The sequence below is a fragment of the Mustela putorius genome, unplaced genomic scaffold (assembly GCF_011764305.1).
Source record: "Mustela putorius furo isolate JIRA1106 unplaced genomic scaffold, ASM1176430v1.1 tig00000695_pilon_pilon_pilon, whole genome shotgun sequence".
Classification (NCBI taxonomy): Eukaryota; Metazoa; Chordata; class Mammalia; order Carnivora; family Mustelidae; genus Mustela; species Mustela putorius.
The window spans coordinates 3,472,849-3,493,594 of NW_025421447.1; the positions used below are offsets into that span (position 1 = coordinate 3,472,849).

Sequence of the window (20,746 nt, forward strand, 5' to 3'; positions counted from 1 at the left end):
TTTTGTGTGTTTTTTTCCCTTTTTTTGACTGAGGTAAATAAAAAAGTTTTATCCTGCAACACTTGGAGATAAGAGTCTGTGTACCCCACGCCCCCAAGTCCCAGCCGCTGACCCCTTCCTTCACATCAGGCTCTTCCGGTACTGACTGTGCTGAGGGGCGGGTCTGAGGTGGGAGTCGGGGGTCTGCAGGTCCATCTGTCTGTACAGGTCCCTCAGCTCCCTGACTTCCTGTAGCACCCGCTTCGCCTGGCTCCAGTTCGACGATGCCTCTCCCAGCAGCCGCTCTGTCTCCAGCAGCAGCTGCTCCGACTCGGAATCCGGAGACCGAGGGGGGTCCTTGGCCTTTCGCTTCCCGTCGCCCAGTCCCTGAACCTCTGCCAGCAGCTCCTGAGTCTTCTCCAGTTTCCTCGCTACCAGGTCCTGGATCCGGGACAGCTGGCCCGGGTGTGGGGGAAGGAGAGATGGGGGGTCTTCGGGCCGCAACTGGAGAGTGCGGGCTGGGGCAGGGTCCCGCTGGGACAGGATCTCCTCCAGGGAGGCACAGCGGCCTTTCTCTGTGGTGGTCAACTTCTTTGGGGCCTGTGGGGTGTATGTGGCCCCTTTGTCTGGCTTTTCCCAAGATCGGGGAAGGCCGCTGGCTCGGTCCGAGGAAGGCTGGATACGGTCTGAGTCTGCTCTCCGCCGGCCGCCTGCCAGCTGGGCCACGGACTTGTCCAGGTCCACCCGGAAGCTCTCGGCACAAGAGTTTGGCTCCTCAGGGGAGGGGTCTTCCTCCTGGATCAGGTCCAAGGTCAGCATCCCGTCTGAGGTAGAGGTGGAAGCCTAGAGAGAGAGGGAGAAGGGAGGCATGAAGGGGGGGGGGGACAGCCATCAGGAGGCAGTTCAGGAGGGACTGTCTGAAAGACAGAGGCAAACTGGTCCTTTTCCTCCTCAAGGTGCCTTCCCTAAATGAGAAGCACCCCATCCTGATGGAGCCCTTGGACTTTCTTACTGTTTCTTATTCCTTTGATAGTGATCGGAACTTCTCATTTTCCTGTGATTTACAGGAACTTCTGCCCGTTTCCCATATTCTTCGTTTTACTATAAACTTCCCAGAGAGCACCATTTCCCCTCTGTCTTGCGGACTCTACACATCAAACTGGGTTAGACACACAAAGGAGGGTCCGCACACATACACTGTCCTTTTCCATCTGTGTCCTCGAACCGCCTCTGCCCTTTAAAGCTCAGCACCCCCTGCCTTCAAGTCCAACTTGTTCTAGTTCCAGAATACTATAGTAAAAAATAATGCAGGCATTATTCAGCACCTCATGTATACTGATATATGTGTTGTTTTAATCATTCATTCCTCCTAGCAGCTCCTCGGGGTAGGCACAGTGACTGCCCCCCTATCCTGCTGAAGACTGGTGGCTTCAGGGAGTCACACAGAGAGAGTAAATCACAAACCTAGGTTCCCACCTGGTTCTTTCTAGTACCCCCGACTGCCTCTCTCCCTAGAGACTGAGAGCTAGGATAGTGACAGGAAGCAGCACTCTGCAAGTTCCAGGCATTCACGGTGAGCCTCGAGGTGACTACATGACCCAGTGCCGCTCCCTGTCAGGCAGGCTGCCACGGTCTCATAGCTTCTCCTCCATGGTACAGCGTTCACCTCTTCTGTGTTCACTTTCCTTGAGGTAGATCCCATTTTCCACAAAGAACGATCAGTTTATTGAGGGCAAGGGCTTTAGAACTCATAGTAGATGCTAACTAAGTATTTTTGATTTGGAGGAATCAGGCAGGGGGACGGGGTGAAGGGACTCCCCTGGTCTTTGACCTTGGTACCATGGATGCCTCCGGTGGGCTGGACAGTCTTGTCTGAGACGGACCGACACGGAGTCGGCCCTTCAACGAGTTTTTATTTTCTTACAGTCTTACGTACCACGGCCATCAGGTGTCCCCGAGTCGGGGGGCGGCGGGAGTGTTGGATTTTTGCCCTGTCTCGAGTGGGGTGGGCGAGATAGCTGTCCTCCTCAACGGTGACCTGAGGAAATGCATTGTGAGTCATGGGTGCTCTTCAGAGACTGTCCTACCCCTGCAGCCCCTGTGGCCTGAACATGCCTGGACCAGGAAATGAACCCATCCCATTAACTGCTTCTGAGAAAATCCAAGGGCAAGGTCTCTACTGTATGTGTGGGGGCTCCAGGGCTGGCCCCTGGCCTCAAAAAGCACGGAAAGAGGAGTTGGCAGAGAGACTCAGAAGGTGGGAGAATGGGGTTTGCAGAGGGAGCTAAAGAAGTCTAGCCCTGGGGGCTAGCAAGTTAAGAGTGGTCCACCCCAAAAGCAGACCCTTTAAGTGAGTCACGGTCATTGCCTCTGCCCTGGTGTTCCTCCCCTCCAGATGAGGCCCCCTGACCTCATCCAAGATGCGGTTCTTGGCTCGCGTGATGGCTGAGTTGAGGGCACTGATCCAGGATTCTTTCTCTTCTGGACTCACGGCCAGGAAGATCAGGTTGGGAGCCTGTGAGGAGAAGATTCTTGGTTCAGCCAGCGTTTTAGGGTTGGTGCCTCACTATGACAGTGAAGAAATCAGGAAATAGACCCAGTTCCTAGGAGAGAGATTCTGCTTCCGTTGTCATCCCTAACCTAAGGAAACCAGCCTCTATTCCTAAAATAACCCACAGCTTAGAGGTTGTTTTAGAAATGACCAAGAGCTAGGAAGGATAATGGATATTAACATGTCATTAGAGATAATTATAAGACGTTTGATAAATAATAAAGGACAGATCTTTAGTTTAGTAAAGATCCTTTACTAAACTAAAGATCTTTAAATGCTTGAGTAAATAGAAAGTTACAGGAACTTCCGTGAGTCCCCTCAGACAAAGTCAATTCAGAACTTCATCTATCAGGGTACAGGGAAAACTGATTTTCTTCCAAGGGATGTCTGATGTTCATGTGCATGTTGTGTGTGAGAGAGAGACAGAGAGACAAAGAGAGAGAGAGAGATGATTTCTTTGGTTGGACAATTCAAAGGCTGGCTTGCCTGGAGAATGTGAAACGGCCATGATATTCTCGGGTTAAGTAACAAAATCTGGCAGGAGGGCAAGCCCAGGGCCTCTGAGCCGAGAGTGGCGGGAGAGAACCTGAAGGGCTGAGGTGTTCTGCGTTCCCTCAGGGCCCAGGAGGCAGGTGCGACATACCGTATTGCCGGGCTGTTTGGAGTGGGCAAGAGTAAACTTGCTATGGTTTTTCTTGCTCCTGCTCTTGGATTTCCGGAGCTCTTCACACTTCTCGTAGTCGCTCAGATCAAACACCTCTTGAATATTTTTCTCATCTTTTACCTGGGGGAGAGTCAGAGGGGAGGTGTTGAGGATACAACGACCTCATGCCTTTCCTCGGACTGTTCATTTAGACCAGTCCTGGGAAGCAGGATAACCTAATTGGGGGGGCGGGGCAGGGTAGGAGAGCTGTCTGACCCAAGGCCCATACAGGTCCAACAGTGGTCACGGTCCTGGCGGAGCCCTCAAGCCCTGACTCTTCAGGTGGGTTTCCATGCAAACCCCTTAGCTCCACTTTCTTCAGCTAAGCTGTTTCCAGAGCCCCAGGATGTCTCTCTTCACTCTGTCTCCCATTATGTCCTTCAAAAGACATGGCTTACGTAGAGGCTAACAGGTTAATCCTACCATCCTGAAGAAACCAAGACCGGGATGGCTGTTGATCGCTCCAAGGGAGAAGATAAAAGCAGGGTCAGCATCACGGGGTGTCTCGAGGCAAAGGCTACATCTGGTCTCCCCCATCTTATTAAACGTTTACATTGTCGCTTTTTTTTTTTTTTTTAAGATTTTATTATTTTTTAAAGTAATCTCTATACCCAACCTGGGGCTCAAACTCAGAACCCCAAGATCATAAGGCGCACACTCCCCTGACTAAGTCAGCCAGGTTTTCTTCCCTGACCTGACTCCTTCCTCAAATACATACTATTCTAAAGAGTCATCAACCTCCTTCATTTCAGAAGCTTCAGAGCCATAGAAGCAACAGACCCCTGTGTTATTTGTTCACACAAGCCAAAAAATACACCTGCAGTTTGCCCTCCGAGCTACTGAGAAAACTTGCAGGCATCAAGAGCCGTTTAAGTCATCCACCTCTCTCTGGACAAAGATGCACTCAGGTTGTCCCCGGAGGAGGAAATTTCAGACTTGTATTCTGCCCCTTCTTTCCATGGTTCCAGTTTGAGAGCCTAAGCATCTTCCTGCCAGGAAGTTCTCTATGTCTACACGGAGCCCTCCCTGCTTATGGCGCCTCTCTGGCACCCTTCCCACCTTTAGCCAGCATTTGCCCTTTACTCTCTCGCCCAATGTCTTCAACAGAGACCACACTTCTCTCTACATCCTCTGACCCCACCAGCCTCTGCAGAGAACCACAAAGCAAATGCCAACGTCTGTCTGAAATCTCTCTGTCGTTTCTCCTCTCTGCTAAGGTGTTCCCCGAAGTCCTGTGTCTCTGAAGCTGTGGCTTATGGACTATTCTGGCTTGCAAGAGGAGAGGGACTTAGTCACCGTCTCAGACCAGCAGACTGGGATTGGAAAGTGCTTTCACCCTCTGCCTTTTGAGCCTGGGAATGAGCTGTTTTTGATTTCCTGGGATGAGAGATGAAAAGCACCAGTGCTTGTCCCGCTAAGCAAACTGGGGCGCCTGGGTGGCTCACTGGGTTAAGCCTTTGCCTTCGGCTCAGGTCATGATCTCAGGGTCCTGGGATCGAGCCCTGCATAGGGCTCTCTGCTCAGCAGGGAGCCTGCTCCCCCCTCTCTCTCTGCCTGCCTCTCTGCCTACTTGCCATCTCTGTCAAATAAGTAAACTAAATCCTTAAAAAAAAAATAAGACTAAACAAACAGATAAAAGCAGTTTCATACCTCTCCTGGAAGAGACCTACCGCCCCCCACCAGCTGCGTGCAGGCAGAGGAATTTCATCTACTCTCCTAGTTCTCAGCAGCCTTGAAGGCGGGGGGGGGGGGGGGGGGGGGGGGGGGGGGGGGGGGGGGGGGGGGGGGGGGGGGGGGGGGGGGGGGGAGTGATTCTCTCTTCCACTCCCCAGCCAGTCTCTGGTCTTGCCCCTGCCTGTCCTTGGGACTTGGACTTGCCATTGGGGCCAGGGGGCTGACACAGAGGAGGAGGGCTCATCCTATAGCCTCTCTGGGGTCAATGACAGCTATACCTCGGCCTGGCGAGCTTCCTCCACGGCTTTCCCCTTTCCAGGGCTCCCCAGCTTTGGGCTGGTAAATGACCCAGAGGCCCAGGAGGGTTGTGGATGGCAGTGGAGAAGATGTCAACAAGGGGTGCCGGAGAACAATTCCCAGAAACGTGGGGCAGGGAGGGAGGGTGATGCCTCAGACGTGAGATTATCAGCAGCAGCCAGAACTCTTAGAGAGGAAAGTGCTGGGTGTGTGTATGGAGCCACGGGACAGAGTTACTTGTTTTGTTTTCCTTACAGGAAGGGAAGGGAGAAGGGAAGGGAAATATTCTGCCCTGGACACAGCTGACGAGGAACCCCAGGAAGGAGACAGTGACAGAGTTAGGCCCTGATAGGGCAGCAGTAGGAGAAGGGACAAGACAAACAGCAGGACAAGGAGATTACTGCTCCCACCGAAGACGGACAACTCTGAGACCCTTGTCCTTTCCTCTACCAAACTCCCTAAGTCTCATTTACTGATCTTCCAAAGTTAACCCTTCCTTTCCCCTGGGCCCACAGAAAGGGATTTTCCCTTGCCAAAAAAGATACCCTGAACCCAGTTTCCTCTAGCAGGAGATCTCCCCAAGATCTAGTTTCTGTTCCTATACATCAACCCCATGATCATAAGATGCCCTTTGACTGAGGAAAGTGATTCATAACAACCATACAGAAGGATTTCTTTGATGGGGGTGGTAGTGGGAGACCCTGCCTTTATGAGAAGTAACAAATAAGACTGTTGAAATTTCGAGGGGACAGAGTTAGGAATATTCTTGTGTTAACACCTAAATTGCAATCATTACACTTCGCATTTAAAAAGAAATCTTGAATCTTAATAGATTCTGCTCTGGAGCTTGTGGGAAGTGGACAGAATAGAGCCTAGAGTCCTCTGTCTGCTTCACCCTAAGTTCAGGCCCACCGTGGTATGGAAATGGGCTGCCAAGAAGAGGAGTAATGGTAGGTGTGTTCCCACTTCTTCTTCTTCCTCGGCAGGGGGCAATGGGCCCCATGATGGATCAGATGTTCCTGACTCACAGGACACCAAGCCTCGGAGGCTGAGGTCATTCCCTCCTTCCCCCGTCTCTGCACTCCTTCCTCCACAAACAGGGAGCAAGCATGCTCTTTTGCTTCTAGACTCTGTTCTTCAGACAAACACAAACAAGAAAAGAGGTCTTGTTCCTTCTCCCCTTTCACTGTTCTCATGGTTCCCCTTTGACGTGTGGGAAGTTCTCCCTGATTGCTCACCAGAGTTTCCTGCCATTATGAAGTTCGGGGAAGACAGGAGATACACTTTGACACTTGCTCGTTATTATTTTTTAAACTGGAAAGCCAGCAAATTGTGGAAAGACCTTCTATAGGATTTGGGATGGGGTGGAAGTGGCCATTAAAAAGAAATCCTACTATCAAAGCCTTCTCTCACCACCCTCCATCAGCAAGTTCCCAGCCTAGCCTAAACTGTCAGGTCGAAACACCCAGAAGAGGGATCGCTTGGGCCTGGGCACAGCTCGGCTTTCCCCTACTCGGCTAGGTACACGTTGTGTTCAGATGAATACTTTTTCTCTAGGAGTGCGCATGTGTCTGTTTCAATACCATAAAAGGACTTATTTACCTAAATATAGTCTACTGCAGAAAGCAGAAGAGGTTAGAAATCAGGGTGGACTTCCCAGTAAGGCCCAGGGCCGGGTGGAGTGGGTTGGGTGGGACACAGGATTGGGGGAGGAAGGGCCACCCAACCAGGGGAGCACAGCACAGTCTCCTAGTCTAATGCAGGCAGTCTCAGAAGTAGGGATGGGAATGACTTCCAACTCCTGGAGGGCAATGTCAGTTTCTCAGGTGTTACTGATCTCAAGAAATAGAGATAAAAGGGACAAGAGTGTGGATTCAGTGATCTGGGCTCAGGTTCTGAATGTGGACTATGGTTTTCATTTTAACTACCCAGGGACAGACAGGGGTTCCTGACTCCATTTGTCTGCTTTCTGATACAAATGGGAGGAACTTAGGAAGAGCATGGAGAATGAGTTTCCTGATGCTTTTTTTTTTTTTTTTAATGGAGTGGGAAGCACACTGGTTAGGAATGTTGGCTTCAACAGAAATAACTACCCCTCACAGATACTCTGCCTGAGGTCATATGAGACTGACCCAGGATTGAGCACGTGTTCTCTGTGACTGGGGCAGCTGCCCTTGTGATGTGACCTGCATATGCCTTTTCAGCAGACAGGGCAAAGGAAAAAAAAAAAACAATCCCACCTTCAGCTAGCTGCTAGGAAAGGGTAGGGGGCAGCAGGGGACACTTAGAACTTTTGGGACACCTTGGGAGGGAGGTTATCGTCCTTGTCCGAAAGGTGTTTGCAAAGCAAAATCATTAAGTTAAGATGCACGCTCAACTTTCAAATTCTTACTCAGGGCTTCTGGAGAAGGGGTAACCTTTTTATGCAGATCTGTCAGGGGTAGAGACCAACCGAACTGCTGAACTTGTTTCTGGAACAAAATAGGGGGCGACGCAAGGAGGAGACAGAGGTAGGGGAGTCCCCTGTCGGGGGACAAAACGGGGGAATATGAGGAAACGGGGACAGAGGAGGCAAAGGGCACCTACCTCCTTGTCAGAGACGTACAGCTGGTCCCCCTTCAGCACCACATAACGGTTTTTCCAGATCTCCCTGAAAATCCCTTTCCCGCAGAATTTCCGGACCCAGCCGACCTTCTCAGGCGGTGCGGACGGATGGTTGCCATCCTGAAGCCCCTGGCCCAGGGCAAGAGCAGAACCTTCCGGTTAGGTGGCTGTCGCCTTCTCCCCGTCTCACTCTGGCCCTCACGACACCCCTCGCTCCCCTGTCCCCGGCTTTCCCGTGACCGTCCCCCCAAGCCCCCTGAGGCTGGACTCAGGGCGCCCCGCGTTCGCTCCCCACTTCTCGGAAGGTTTTCACTCTGGGCAACTCTCCCTCCCCCCCAACACGCCCCGCCGCCCTCCCGCTTCCCCCACATAAACAACTCCAAGTGCGAGAGGAGGGGGCGCCGGGGCCCGGCCTGGGCGGAGGGTGGCCTCCGGCTGGCCGCCAGGTCCCCCGCCCCCTCCCGCAGCCTCGGTCCCCGCGGCGCCGGGAAGAACGGCATTTTATTTTATTTCTCATTGTCTCGGGGCCGCAGCCGCGCGTACGCAGGCAGCGGCCGGGCCCAGGGAAGGGGGTGCGGGGGGCGGGCGCAAAGTGAGCCAAGTCCAAGCCCCCGACCCAAGTCCGCACACAAAAGCCCCCCGGCGCGGCGCCGGAGCCGCGGGGCCGGGGTCCTGGGAGCGGCGGTCGGCGGGCGCACTCACCCTCTTGGCGGAATTGTTCTTCTTCATCATTCCGGGTGGGCGCGGGCGCCGGGGGAAGGGGCCGGCTGGCGGAGCTGCCCCCCGCCGCCGCCGCCGCCGCCGCTCCTCCCTCCCTCTCCCGGACTCTCCCCTTCTTTGTAGCTCCGGTTACACTAAAGGCCGGCCTCCCTCGCACTCGCACACACGCACGCCCGCTCCCCGCCCCTCGGCGCCCTCCATCCCGGCGCCCACGCGGCCCGGGCCCCCGCGCGCCCCCGCCGCCAGCTCCCCGGCCCGCGCCCCGCGGTTCCATCCGCGGGCCCGCTGACGTTGCGAGTTCAGAATAAAGGGCGAATCGCGGAGCCGGAGATGGTGCGCTCCCCCACCCCCCTCCTTTGTTTCTGACTCGCCCAGGGTGAAGAAGACAGACCTAAACCCAGCCGAAGAGAGCGGCTCCCGGGGCGGGGATGGGGGGTGGGGAGGGCGCGGGACCCACGCTCGCACCTGCGGCCGGAGCCCGGGGTGGAGCCCGAGACAGCTACCCGCCTGACCTGCCCGGACGGCCCGCGGAGGCGGCGGGAACGGATAATGGAGAGAGATCTAGCAAAACCGAGAGAACCTAGATCGTGAAGGTCTCCCTCCCAAACAAAAACAAGAGCGGGAGGTGGGAGGGCGCTCGACTGAGGGAGAACTGGCATCTGGAATTCACACTCCCTGGGTGGTGGAGATAGTGGCCTGGGTAGGTCAGGTGTTGGGGAAAAGTTTTCTGTGCCCCGAGGAGGGGGGTATGGATGGGTAGGGGCGCGCGGGGGGAGTGGAGTTCGTATTAATCCACATTGCTACCAGTTTGCAAAGCCTCAGGCCTTCTTTGAGCCTCCTAAGTACGAAGTGGACATACGTGTGATCTCCATTGCATATGGAGAAGAGTGAGACTCGGGATGGCCCAGGGATACGCAGACACACACGGTAAGTACTGGCGGGAGTACATTTCTCCGTCTCCAAAGCCATTGTCTAGAGTACCATGTGGCTTTAAATATAAGCTCCAGGTGAGGCTAAAACTTCCTCGCTATCTCTTCCTGCTGCCCTCACCTGGAAGCACCCCATCCTAGTCCAGTGGAGGAAAGGGCTCTGTGCCCAGAGGATGCCCTGACTGGAGAGACCTCTGCTGATGCCTCCTACACCAGATCTGCCTCGGAGCTGACAGACCAACATCTTAGCTTCATTTTTTTCCAGTACATATTTAAGGGCAGGTGGGGAGTCAGGAAACCCAGGTTTGGGTACCAGTTTCATCTTCACTACTTTGTGGCCTTTGGTCAAGTCACTGAATATTTTTTTTAATTTAAATTTTAAATTTTATTTATTTGAGAGAGAGAGAGGAGCAGAGGAGAGGGACAAGCAGACTACACACTGGCAGGGCCCCATGCGGGGCGCCATCATGCACCCCGAGATCATGACCCGAGCCGAAACCCAGAGTCGGGCATTTAACCCACTGAGCCACCCAGGCACCCCAAGTCACTGAATTTCATCAGGACTCTCTTCCTCAACATATTAAATGGTGAGGGATGAACTGCCAATTCTATCAACAAGGAAAGTTAGTGGAATATAGGAGATGACCTGTGGAAGTCCTATGAAAATCTGCAAGTATTGCCCTCTAGGGCTAATTATTGAATGATAATAAGCTAACAGAAACATTGCCTGGCATATGGTAGACATGCAATAACCACAAAATGAATACAAATCCCTGGCACACAAGAGCAGGGAAAATGAAGAACTTTTTCTTCTGGAGGCGTCTCAAGATAAAAGAAAATATTGACCAATTTTGTGGTTTCAGGAATGGGGCGGTCTTGCCTTTTTCTGGCATCTGTCAAATGAAGGAGGGGCTTTTCTCTTTCCCGGCACCCCCTTTCCTCCTAATCCCAATGATATTCCTCTTAACCTCTTTTCATTTACCAGAGTAATTAATTCCTCTATTTTAGACTGATACAGACATTTAGCCTTTCAAAATGCTCTTATATATCATTTCTTTAAATCTTTAGTGCCACCTTGTGAGGTATACAGAATAAATATTATTCCCACTTGGAAAATGAGGAATTGGCATGGCAGATCAATCCACTTGCCCAAGTTTATGCAGCAAGTTACTAGCTAAATGGATTAGAATCCAGGTGTTCTGACTCCAGTCCACTGTTTAGGCTTTGTATACACACACACACACACACACACACACACTCTCCTCTCCCCTTTCACCATCTCTGTTTCTCGCTCCCTGTTGAAAAAGTGCTTTAAAGGGAATCAGAAAATCCAGGGTATCTTCATAAATGAGGAAGCAAAATGTCCCAGTGTACTGGGGAGGAAAAAGTAGGAGGCATGCTCTTTTGAGGGCTTGCTGGCCAGGCGGATGAGAGCGGTTTGGATTTATAAGTTAAATAGATTCTGGCTTATGGGAGACAAGTGATTCATGATTTGCCCCATCTTCCTCCTTTCTCCTCCTTTGAAAAGTCAACGAATATTTGAGTGTCTGCTGTATGCAAGGTACTGGGGTCCTTGTGCTAGAGTTTTGTGGAACATTAGGCAGAGGGACTGGTAAAATATCAGAACCCTCCCAAGTAATTTTCAGATCAGAACAGATGCATGGGGGTGGAGAACCTTTCCTGCCTATTTGCTCCTGATGATGTTACATAAATCTCTGGATTTTTCTCTCACTAACCTGTACTGCTTCTCTGTCTCCTCTTACTGTCCTGCCCCTACCTCCCTTCGCTTTGCCTCCCGTGGTCCTGTTACTCATACCCTCTCCCTGGGCCACACTCATCCCAGGCCTGTTCTTCAGCTGACTTCTCTCTCATCAGGTGAACCTCGTGGCACCTGAATTGGGATCTTTGACTTGGGGCTGTTTCCAAGGATCAATTCTTTTTTTTTTTTTTTTAAAGATTTTATTTATTTATTTGACAGAGAGAGATCACAAGTAGGCAGAGAGGCAGGCAGAGAGAGAGAGGAGGAAGCAGGCTCCCCGCTGAGCAGAGAGCCTGATGTGGGACTCGATCCCAGGACCCTGAGATCATGACCTGAGCTGAAGGCAGCGGCTTAACCCACTGAGCCACCCAGGCGCCCCTCCAAGGATCAATTCTTAAGTGAGAAATCTCAGAGTGAGAATTTACCGGTGCTTTTTTTTTTTTTTTTAACACATTGTCACAGCACTGTCTCCTCAGTGAGCTGGATACCCTGATACACACAAGCCACAAAGACGACTCAAGCCTATTTCTGTCTTTTGGTGGAGCGAAGATACCAGGAGGATTCGTGATGGGGTGACCTCCCTAATGGTATCATCGTGGGTAAGACGCAAGTCCAGCAACTTTATTCTTCACTTGACTGTTTTATAAGCCACTCCCCGTAAGGGAGGAAGAAAGGAGCTATCAGCGATAGGACTGTTGAGTTGCTGCTTGCAAGTTTACTGGGCAAAAACTTGCTGTCCAAAGGGTTAGCTAAAAACAGTGCCTTGGCTTTGTAGAGTAAATGGGACATTTGACGAGGGCCTTTCAATCTACGGAAGAGAGTCATTAGAAGCACATGAGACGTCAAGGAAAATGCTATTTTTAAAGGGTAAAAATAAAGCGCCACTAGTAATGTAATCGGCTCTGTAAATCTTGAAAACGAAGTCTTTGGGGCATCTGGGTGACTCAGTTGGCTAAGCACTGGACTCTTGACTGTGGCTCAGGTGATGATCTCAGGGTCAAGGAATCGTGCCCTGAGTTGGGCTCTGTGCACTGGGTATGGAGTCTGCTTGGGATGCTCTCCCCAACCCCCACAACTCACATGTGAGCATGCCAGGTTGTCTCTAAAAAGAATATTTTAAAAATATTTTAAAAATGTATGTAAGGGGTGCCTAGGTAGCTCAGTCGTTAGGTGTCTGCCTTTGGCTCAGGTCATGATCCTAGGGTCCTGGATTCAAGTCCTGTATTGGGCTCCCTGCTCAGCGGGAAGCGGGCTTCTCCCTCTCCCACTCTCCCTGCTTGTCCTCTCTCTCCTGCTGTGTCTCTGTCAAATAAATAAATAAAATATTTTAAAAAATGTATGTAAGTCTTTGATCCTTAATAAAGAAATGCCAACTTAAAAAAAGGGGGGGTATTTATTTATTTGACAGAGAGAGAGCACAAGTAGGGGATCAGCAGGCAGAGGGAGAGGGAGAATCAGGTTCTCCACCAAGCAGGGGGCCCAACGTGGGGCTTGATCCCAGGACCGTGGGATCATGACCTGAGCTAAAGGCAGCTGCTTAACTGACTGAGTCACCCATGTGTCCCAGAAATGCCACCTTCTGGCATCAGACATCCTGAGGGTAAGGCTCACTTTTTACACTTCTTGGTATCCTTAGTTGGGTAGGCACAATGGAAGCAGGCAAATAATAGGAGGAATGGTTTAAGAAAACTCTCTGTTCTTTTTTTTTTTTTTTTTTTTGGTTAAGATTTATTTGAGAGAGTGTGAGTGAGAGAGGGCGTGTGTGGGGGCAGGGGCAGATTGAGAGGCAGAGAACCTTAAGCAGACTCCCCGCCTGGGGAGCACAAGGCGGGGCTTGATGCCTTGACCCTGAGATCATGACCTGAGCTGAAATCAAGAGTTGGTTGCTTAGGGGCCCCTGGGTGGCTCAGTGGGTTAAGGCCTCTCCCTTCTGCTCAGGTCATGATCCCAGGGTCCTGGGATCGAGCCCCGAATTGGGCTCTCTGCTCAGCAGGGAGCCTGCTTCCTCCTTTCTCTCTGCCTGCCTCTCTGCCTACTTGTGATCTCTGTCAAATAAATAAATAAAATCTAAAAAAAAAAAAAAGAGTTGGTTGCTTAACTGACTGAGCGACCTGGGCACCCCAGAAGTCTGTTTTTTTTTTTTTTTTTTTTAAAGATCATGACCTGCGCTGAAGACAGAGGCTTTAACCCACTGAGCCACCCAGGCACCCCGAGAAGTCCATTCTTTTTCTCTCTCTTTTTTTTTAAGATTTTATTTATTTGTCAGAGAGAGAGGATAAGCAGAGAGAGCAGCAGGCAGAGCAGGCAGAGGGAGGAGCAGGCTCCTCGCTGAGCAAGGAGCCTAATGTGGGACTCATCCCAGGACCCCGGGATCATGACCTGAGCCCACGGCAGCCACCTAACCAACTGAGCCACCCAGGTGTCCTCCCAGAGAAGTGTCTGTTCTTGTTCTTCTTATTCCAAAGAGTTATCTTGCCAAGAGGAAGGGAGGCACACATAATCCTGCTTGGAAGGAAGTTTCTGTTTATTTGAAAAAACTATGTAACTCATAAAATGCTGCAATTAAAATAATAACCCCAAATGAAGGCAGTTTCATTTTAATATAAAAAAGGGAAAAAATTTTTTTAAAGGTACCTAAAGTGACCCACAAAGGAAAAAAAAAAGCAAAGGAATTTAGATCTTAGCTCTTAGCTATAATATGACAAAGTCTTAGGGCTTAACATGAGTGTGAGTTAAACCATGGAGAAAAGGGAGAGGGAATGGGGAAAAGGGAGATGGCTAGAAAGGCCTTTATTTTTTCCCTTATTTCTTGAGCTGCTGATTAGTGCAGTGGGAGAGTTGACGGGAATCTGATCTTTCTGTATACTGATTTTGTAGCCCCAGGCTGGAGACAGGAATCAATCTTATTGTCTATTATTAGTGTTTGCAATGTTCTTAGTGCTTTATATATATTATCTAATCCTTATAGTCCTATGAGGAAGGTACTTTATTACCCTCATTTTTAAAAAGATTTATTTATTTATTTGACAGACAGAGATCACAAGCAGGCAGAGAGGCAGGCAGAGAGAAAGGAGGAAGCAGGCTCCCTGCTGAGGGGAGAGCCCGATGCAGGGCTTGATCCCAGGACGCTGGGACCATGACCCAAGCTGAAGGCAGAGGCCTTAACCCACTTAGCCACCCAGGCATCCCTATTACTCTCATTTTTTAAAAAGATTTTTTGAGAGAGAGAGAGAGAGTGGACAAGCAGGGAGAGGCAAAGGGAGAGGGAGAGAGAGAAACAGACTCCCCAGTGAGCACGGAGCCCAACATGGGGTTCAGTTTCAAGACCCTGAGATCATGACCTGTGCTGAAATCAAGAGTCGGGTGCTTAACTGACAGCCCCTTCCAGGTCTATTACCCTTATCTTACAGATGAGGACACTGAGCCACAGGGAGACTAAACAGCATTCTCAAAGCCTGACAACTTTGACAGATTTGAACTCAGGCTGTCTGTGGCTACCGAATATTTTATGTTCAACATCAAAAGAAAGTAACAAAATATATACAGGGCTTACAGAAGACCAGTGAGGGATTGTGCTATGCTGTTTTTGCTATGATTTGAGGATGCCATAACTTCCTGGCATTAGTGACATCCCCACAACCACTGCTTTCAAGAGAATTGAAATTGACACCAGAATCTATCATTTGCTTTGACATACTTTAAATATCCTTTGGATGGAAGCAGTGCCTTCTCTATCTCTGGTGTAAAGCCAACGCATCCCTCATCTCATGAATTCCCATAAATAGATATTAACCCCAAAGAAATAAAAACTTGTATCTTTCCACAAAATGGATTTTTATTGTAGTCATACATGGTTTCTCAGTGCCACAGAAAACTGCAATGTAGGAACAATTTTTGGATGGTTCTTTACAGAAACATGATGAGTTTTCAAAAAAATGAAGTGTGTAGGAATGTGGTTAATGAAAAGTAAAAGGGGTCAAGAGAAGACAGGATGCATAGCGTGAACATCAAATGATTATTTTTTAAACCCCTCTGAGCTCTGATAACCCATTTCTCAAGTAAGATCCCAACAAAATTCATCAGAAACTGAAGTGATTGTGCTGTCAAATACAAGGAATACCTTTGTTTATCTGATAAGAAAACCACAAGAAAAGTGGGCTGGGGCACAGACTTATTCTCAGCTCATCACTGGGAGTCTTGGTGTCTGTGTCAACTGTCCACGAATTAGCAGACTACTTGGAGTTGGGTTAGAACGACAAGCACAAAACCCAAGGCTCTTCTTCAACACCTGTGGTCAGCGGGGAAAACCTGCGGCGACGCCAGGGGGGGAGTCACGCCATTCTCTTCACCTCGCTGTCACCATCTTATCTTCTGCTTGCTGACCTCGATGTCACTTGAGAGCTCTCCCTGCTTCGGCTGTGCAGTCCAGAAGCCAGAACTTCCTCTAGGAAACTGAGCAGAAGATTGGAGGTTACTCAGAGAAGGAAAAAAAGCATCTCCAAAAATAGATTATCTCGCGCATGACATAGAGGTGAATGAAGGATATCACAATTAGTATTCAAGAGGTACTGGTCTGATCTGTGCGTGCAGAAGCATCAGTTGAACACTCAAACTTGTGGACTAGAAGGAATGCCCCTCAGTGCTCTTCCCCAAGATTCTCCCTGTTTTTTAGCACTAAACCTGTAAGATCTGTTAAGACTGAGATTTCCAGTTTGAAATTTCTAGTTAGGACCCCAATTTTTGAAAAATCTAAATCTATCCATCTATCTATCTATTTTAGAGAGAGAGAGAGAGAGCACAAGTGGGGAGAAGAATAGAAGGGAAGAAGAGGGAGGGGGAAAAATCTCAAGCAGACTCCACGCTAAACACAGAGCCTGATGCAGGGCTGAATCTCACAACCCTGAGACCATGGCCTGAGCTGAAATCGAAAGTCGGATGCTTTGGACGCCTGGGTGGCTCAGTCGTTAATCGTCTGCTTTCGGCTCAGGTCATGATCCCAGGGTCTTGGGATCAAGTCCCGCATCAGGCTCACTGCTCCGTGGGAAGCCTGCTTCTCCCTCTCCCACTCCCCCTGCTTGTATTCCCTCTTTCATTGTCTCTGTCAAATAAATAAAATCTTGAAGAAAAAAATAAAAGTCATACGCTTCACCAACTGAGCCCCCCAGGCACCCAGGACCCAGAATTTTTAAGGGCAAGGTTGCCGTATTAACTGAGAACCGTGTTACATCAACACCTCTTGTTTGACTCTTAAAATGGCCTCAGAACGTGGACTGTGCCTCTAGTCTCCTCCTCAGCTGGGGGACTCTGCAAAGTGGCACCAGAGTTGATTTTCTAAAACACAGATGGTATCCTATTGTGTACTTTCACCTCGTCAGCTTGAAAACCTTAATTTTGCTTATGGAATACTGTACAGATTAAAATTCAAGGCCCTTCATAATGTATCCTCATAATTAACTAAGACTTGTATTCATTTTGTTCCTGATAACTGTATTAAGCCACATGTGTATGTGTATATGTATGTGTGAACAAGATGCTATTATCCTCATTTGAAAGATGATGGAACCAAGCTATAGGGGTGAAGGGACTTGCCAAGCTCAATGTAGCCAGGAAGTGGCTCAGCTGGGCTTCAAGCTCAGGCTCTGGAACCTGTACCCCGGGTACCACGCACACTGCTGCTCGCTTGTCTGGCTCCACTTCCCACCAGGCCACCCAGCAGCGCCCAGCCACTTGCTCTCCCCCAAACACCTCCTGAGCTTTCCCCGCTGTATGTTGTGCTCTTAAGTCCTGTGTCTGAAACGACAGATGGCCCTTTTCTGTCTGACGAAATCCTTTTTATCTTTTAAGGCGAGGACTGAAAGTTCCCAGACTCCGTCAGGCTGGTCGGATCCCTCTCATCCCTGCAACTCTCTTTGTTGTCCCAGTATTTTAGCTCTGTGTTCTTGCTCCTCAGGTCCTCTCCCTGTTCCTGTCTACTGCACTAGACTTTGAGCTGCTTATGGTGGGTCTAGGGCTTCAGCTTGGATCTCCAGGGCTTAGCACATAGGCTGATATCTAGTAGGGCCCCAATAGTGGCATCCTAAATAAATGAACTCATTAAAATAGCTACCATTAAGCATCCAACTCTTGGTTTCAGCTCAGGTTGTGACCTCGTGGTCGTGGGACTGAGCCGAGTTGGGCTCTGTGCTCAGCTTGGAGTCTGCTTCAGATTCTCTCTCCCTCCTGCTCACTCACTCTCTCTCTCTCTCTCTCAAATAAATAAATAAAATCTTAAATAGCTACGTGTTGGCCAGAGAGCCTTCGCTTTGATACTGGAGTCTGGGGGCAGTGTAGTAAGTGTCACTCTGGGGAGACAGGTCTGTAGCAGAGGGCTGGAGGGATGACCAGGTAGGTACCTAATCATTACCATTGTTTCCCACTTTTAGATCTGGCAGATTCTGGACTTGGAGGACTTAAATTCCAAACTCCTTTGCAAAAGAAAAAAAAGATGATAAAGTAGAGGGAAAGGAGTAGAAGTGAAATTTATTTATTTCACTAATGAAATCCAGGTACTTCTGTGTGGCCTGGTTTTTGGCCAGTTGGACTGGAGACACTTCAAGGGCAGAAAACAAGTATCAGGGAATGAGGGAGCATTGCTTTCTTGAGAGAGAACACAAGAAGTCTCTGACTGGTGACTTACAGTAAGAACGGAACAAATGGGCTGGGAAGCCCTATGGGAATTTACCAGGTGATTTCTGCTTCACTTCAGACTCTGCAACCATTGCAAAGAAAAGAAGTAACTTCACTGAAATTATACTTCAAGATCCTCCTCTGTGTATCAACAAGACCCCACATTCTTGACGGCAAAGAGAAAATACTATTTATATTTGCCAAGTCTAATTTTGTTTCCGAGGGCCATTGTGACTTTTTAAAAAGTATCTATTTGAGGACTTTGATGAGTCACTGCAGAATGCTTTAAAAATTATGGGCGAGGAACATATTGGTATCTATACCCCAAATTTAGACTATGTTTAAAAACATAACAACAGAAGAATGATTTTTGTTTTTTAGCTTTTTGGGGGGGGGCACATTGAGATTTATTTATTTAATTTAAATTCAATTAGCCAACATATAGTACATCACTAGTTTTTGATGCAGTGCTCACTGATTCATTAATTGCATGTAACACCCAGTGCTCATCACATCGCATGCCCCTTCACGCCCATTATTCAGTTATCCATTCCCCCCTTCCTCCTTGCCTTCCACAACCCTCAGTTTGTTTCCCAGAGTCTAGAGTCTCTCACAGTTTGTCTCCCTCTCTGATTTCTTCCCACTCAGTTTTCCCTCCCTTCCCTGATTCCTACCTTTAAAGGACTCTTTGAGATAGATGCACAATCACAACTCAATGTGAGACAGCATATAAACGAAGATGGTACCAGGCGCTAACAGAGGGGGTTAAGCTTCTGCTTGTCTTGGTTGTGGTGTCATTGTTTCCAACTTTATGGAGAGAAGCAAGGTGGGCAGAAAAAAGCCCTGATTTTATTTTATTTTATTTATTTAGAGGTGGGGAGAAGCAGAAGGATGGGGAGAGAATCTTAAGTAGGTGCCCACCCTGGAGCCTGAGGTGGGACTCGATCTCACAACCCTGAGATCACGACCAGAGCCAAAATCAAGAGTCTGTCACTTCACCAACTGAGCCACCCAGGTGCCCCCAAAGCCCTGATTTTAAAAAGTCAACATTAAGGGGCATCTGGGTGGCTCAGTAGGTGAAGCGACTGACTTATGATTTTGGCTCAGGTGATGCTCTCATGGGTCACAAGACTGATCTCAGTCTGCCCTGCGCTCAGTGGGGTAGTCTGTTTGAGACTCTCTCTCCTTCCCTAGCCCCGACCCCCAACTTGCACCCATGTCCCTATACACTCTCTCAAATATATAAAAAAATCTTAAAAAAAAAAAGTCAATCTCAAAAACTCTTGCATCATGTATTGGAAAAAGAGGTTTTTCACTTTTCAGTCTTCGGTAAGGAACTAGGGATTAACACTTAAAGGACTTTAGATTTTAATTATTAAAGTAATTGAGTTGAACAACTGTGCTCCTAAACAAAGCTATATAACAAGACAATCGATCTATCATCTATATCTTCCTCTTTTTTCACTATATTCCACAGATAGAAGTTATATCTGGGTTTCTTTTCTTTTTTCTTTTTTTAAGATTTTATTTATTTGAGAGAGTGAATGAGAGAGAGAGAGAGAGAGAGAGCATGAGAAGGGAGAGGGTCAGAGGGAGAAACAGACTCCCTGCTGAGCAGGGAGCCCGATATAGGACTCAAACCCAGGACCCGAGGATCATGACCTGAGCTGAAGGCAGTCGCTTACCCAAATGAGCCACCCAGGCGCCCTATATGTGAGTTTCTTAATAATAAAAAACCAAGGACACCAAAGGAAGCTAGAGTCAAATGTTAAGTGGTATAATGAAACAAAATTAATGGAATTTATAGGAAGCAGGAACCCAGAAAAAGACCTTCTGGAAAAGCATGAGAAAAAAAAACACCCCCAAATATTTGCCATAATGGAGTAATAATTTTCTAATTACAGCCAAACACTTAGCTGGAGATGCTGGAAGATAGGAGTGGGTGAGAGAGAAGGATACAATGGAACCTTTAATAGCCCAGAACACTGACAAATCCTCTCAATTTCCACTGCTTCCAGCCGTCAGAGCTACTACTGTGTCTCATACCTCTTTGCTTTTGCACATACTATTCCCTCCCCGGGAAGGCGGCCCCACCCCTTGGTACTTTATCTGAACTGTACATCTGTTACAACTCAACTCTCATATTAGCAATCCTCTAGGAATTCCTTTGTCTACATGTCTTTTTTTCACATAAGCCTACAAGCTTTTTGAGGATGCAAGTAATACAGGAATACATTGTTCTGGCAAAAGTTTTAAATAGTACACATAAAGCTCAAGTCTCCTGGATCTTTCTTCTCCCCATTGCTCTTTCCAGAGGTAACAATTTGATTAACACATATTTATTAACTGCCTACTATGTACCAGGCCCTGTTCTAGAAGCTGTGAATACAGCAATAAGCAAAGCATAAAAAAAAAAAAAAATTCTTCCCTCACGGGATTTATATTCCAATGGAAGAAGGGAGAAGATAAATGAAATTAATAAGTAAAATGCAATAATATCACACCAGCAATAATAATGGTGAGCTCATATCACTGTACGTGAGGTTCTCATGAGATAAAAACTATCCCACTTTATAAAGGAAGTGAAGCTCAGAGAAGCCAAGGTCTTGTATCTTGGAAGTGACAGAGTCAAGATACAAACCGAGGTTATCTGGCTTCAGAGTTTGTTTTTCTAAGCATGACGTGGCACTGCCTCTCTATAGCACATGAGATGAAGAAAGTGCTATGCAGAAAAATACAGCTGGTTGAAAGAGAGTTGGAGGTGGTGTTGGTGGTGTGAGATTTTAAATCCTGGGGTCAAGGAAGGCCTCACTGAGAAACTGACATTTGAGCCAAGACCTGAATGGGGCAAGGGAAGCTATCTG

The 20,746-nt window shown here is 48.6% G+C and overlaps 2 protein-coding genes and 1 long non-coding RNA gene across 4 annotated transcripts in view; 1 reads left to right on the forward strand and 2 right to left on the reverse strand.

Annotated features, from left to right (window-relative positions):
- PLEKHO1 (pleckstrin homology domain containing O1) lies at window positions 1-8,667 on the reverse strand. The gene is made up of 6 exons (XM_045083138.1): window positions 8,511-8,667; window positions 7,791-7,937; window positions 3,174-3,314; window positions 2,390-2,494; window positions 1,916-2,017; window positions 1-822 (listed from the first exon to the last, which is right to left on the reverse strand). The coding sequence occupies exons 1-6, from the start codon at window positions 8,538-8,540 to the stop codon at window positions 121-123; spliced, it is 1,227 nt and encodes a 408-aa protein (XP_044939073.1). The 5' UTR covers window positions 8,541-8,667; the 3' UTR covers window positions 1-120.
- A 93-nt stretch (window positions 8,668-8,760) lies between these two features.
- LOC106004117 lies at window positions 8,761-18,143 on the forward strand. 2 transcript variants are annotated; one of them, XR_006607610.1, is made up of 3 exons: window positions 8,761-9,228; window positions 9,336-9,455; window positions 11,679-12,112. It is a non-coding gene; the product is annotated as an uncharacterized LOC106004117 (long non-coding RNA). The 2 variants fall into 2 exon arrangements; XR_006607609.1 differs by adding an exon at window positions 17,639-18,143 and having other exon boundaries at window positions 8,777-9,455; window positions 11,679-11,815.
- The window catches only part of VPS45 (vacuolar protein sorting 45 homolog), a 69,912-nt gene continuing 64,195 nt past the window's right edge, over window positions 15,030-20,746 (reverse strand). Inside the window, exon 15 of the mRNA XM_004776822.3 lies at window positions 15,030-15,668. Coding sequence (XP_004776879.1) covers window positions 15,581-15,668 — 88 coding nt within the window. The 3' untranslated portion in view covers window positions 15,030-15,580. The remainder of the gene's footprint in view (window positions 15,669-20,746) is intronic.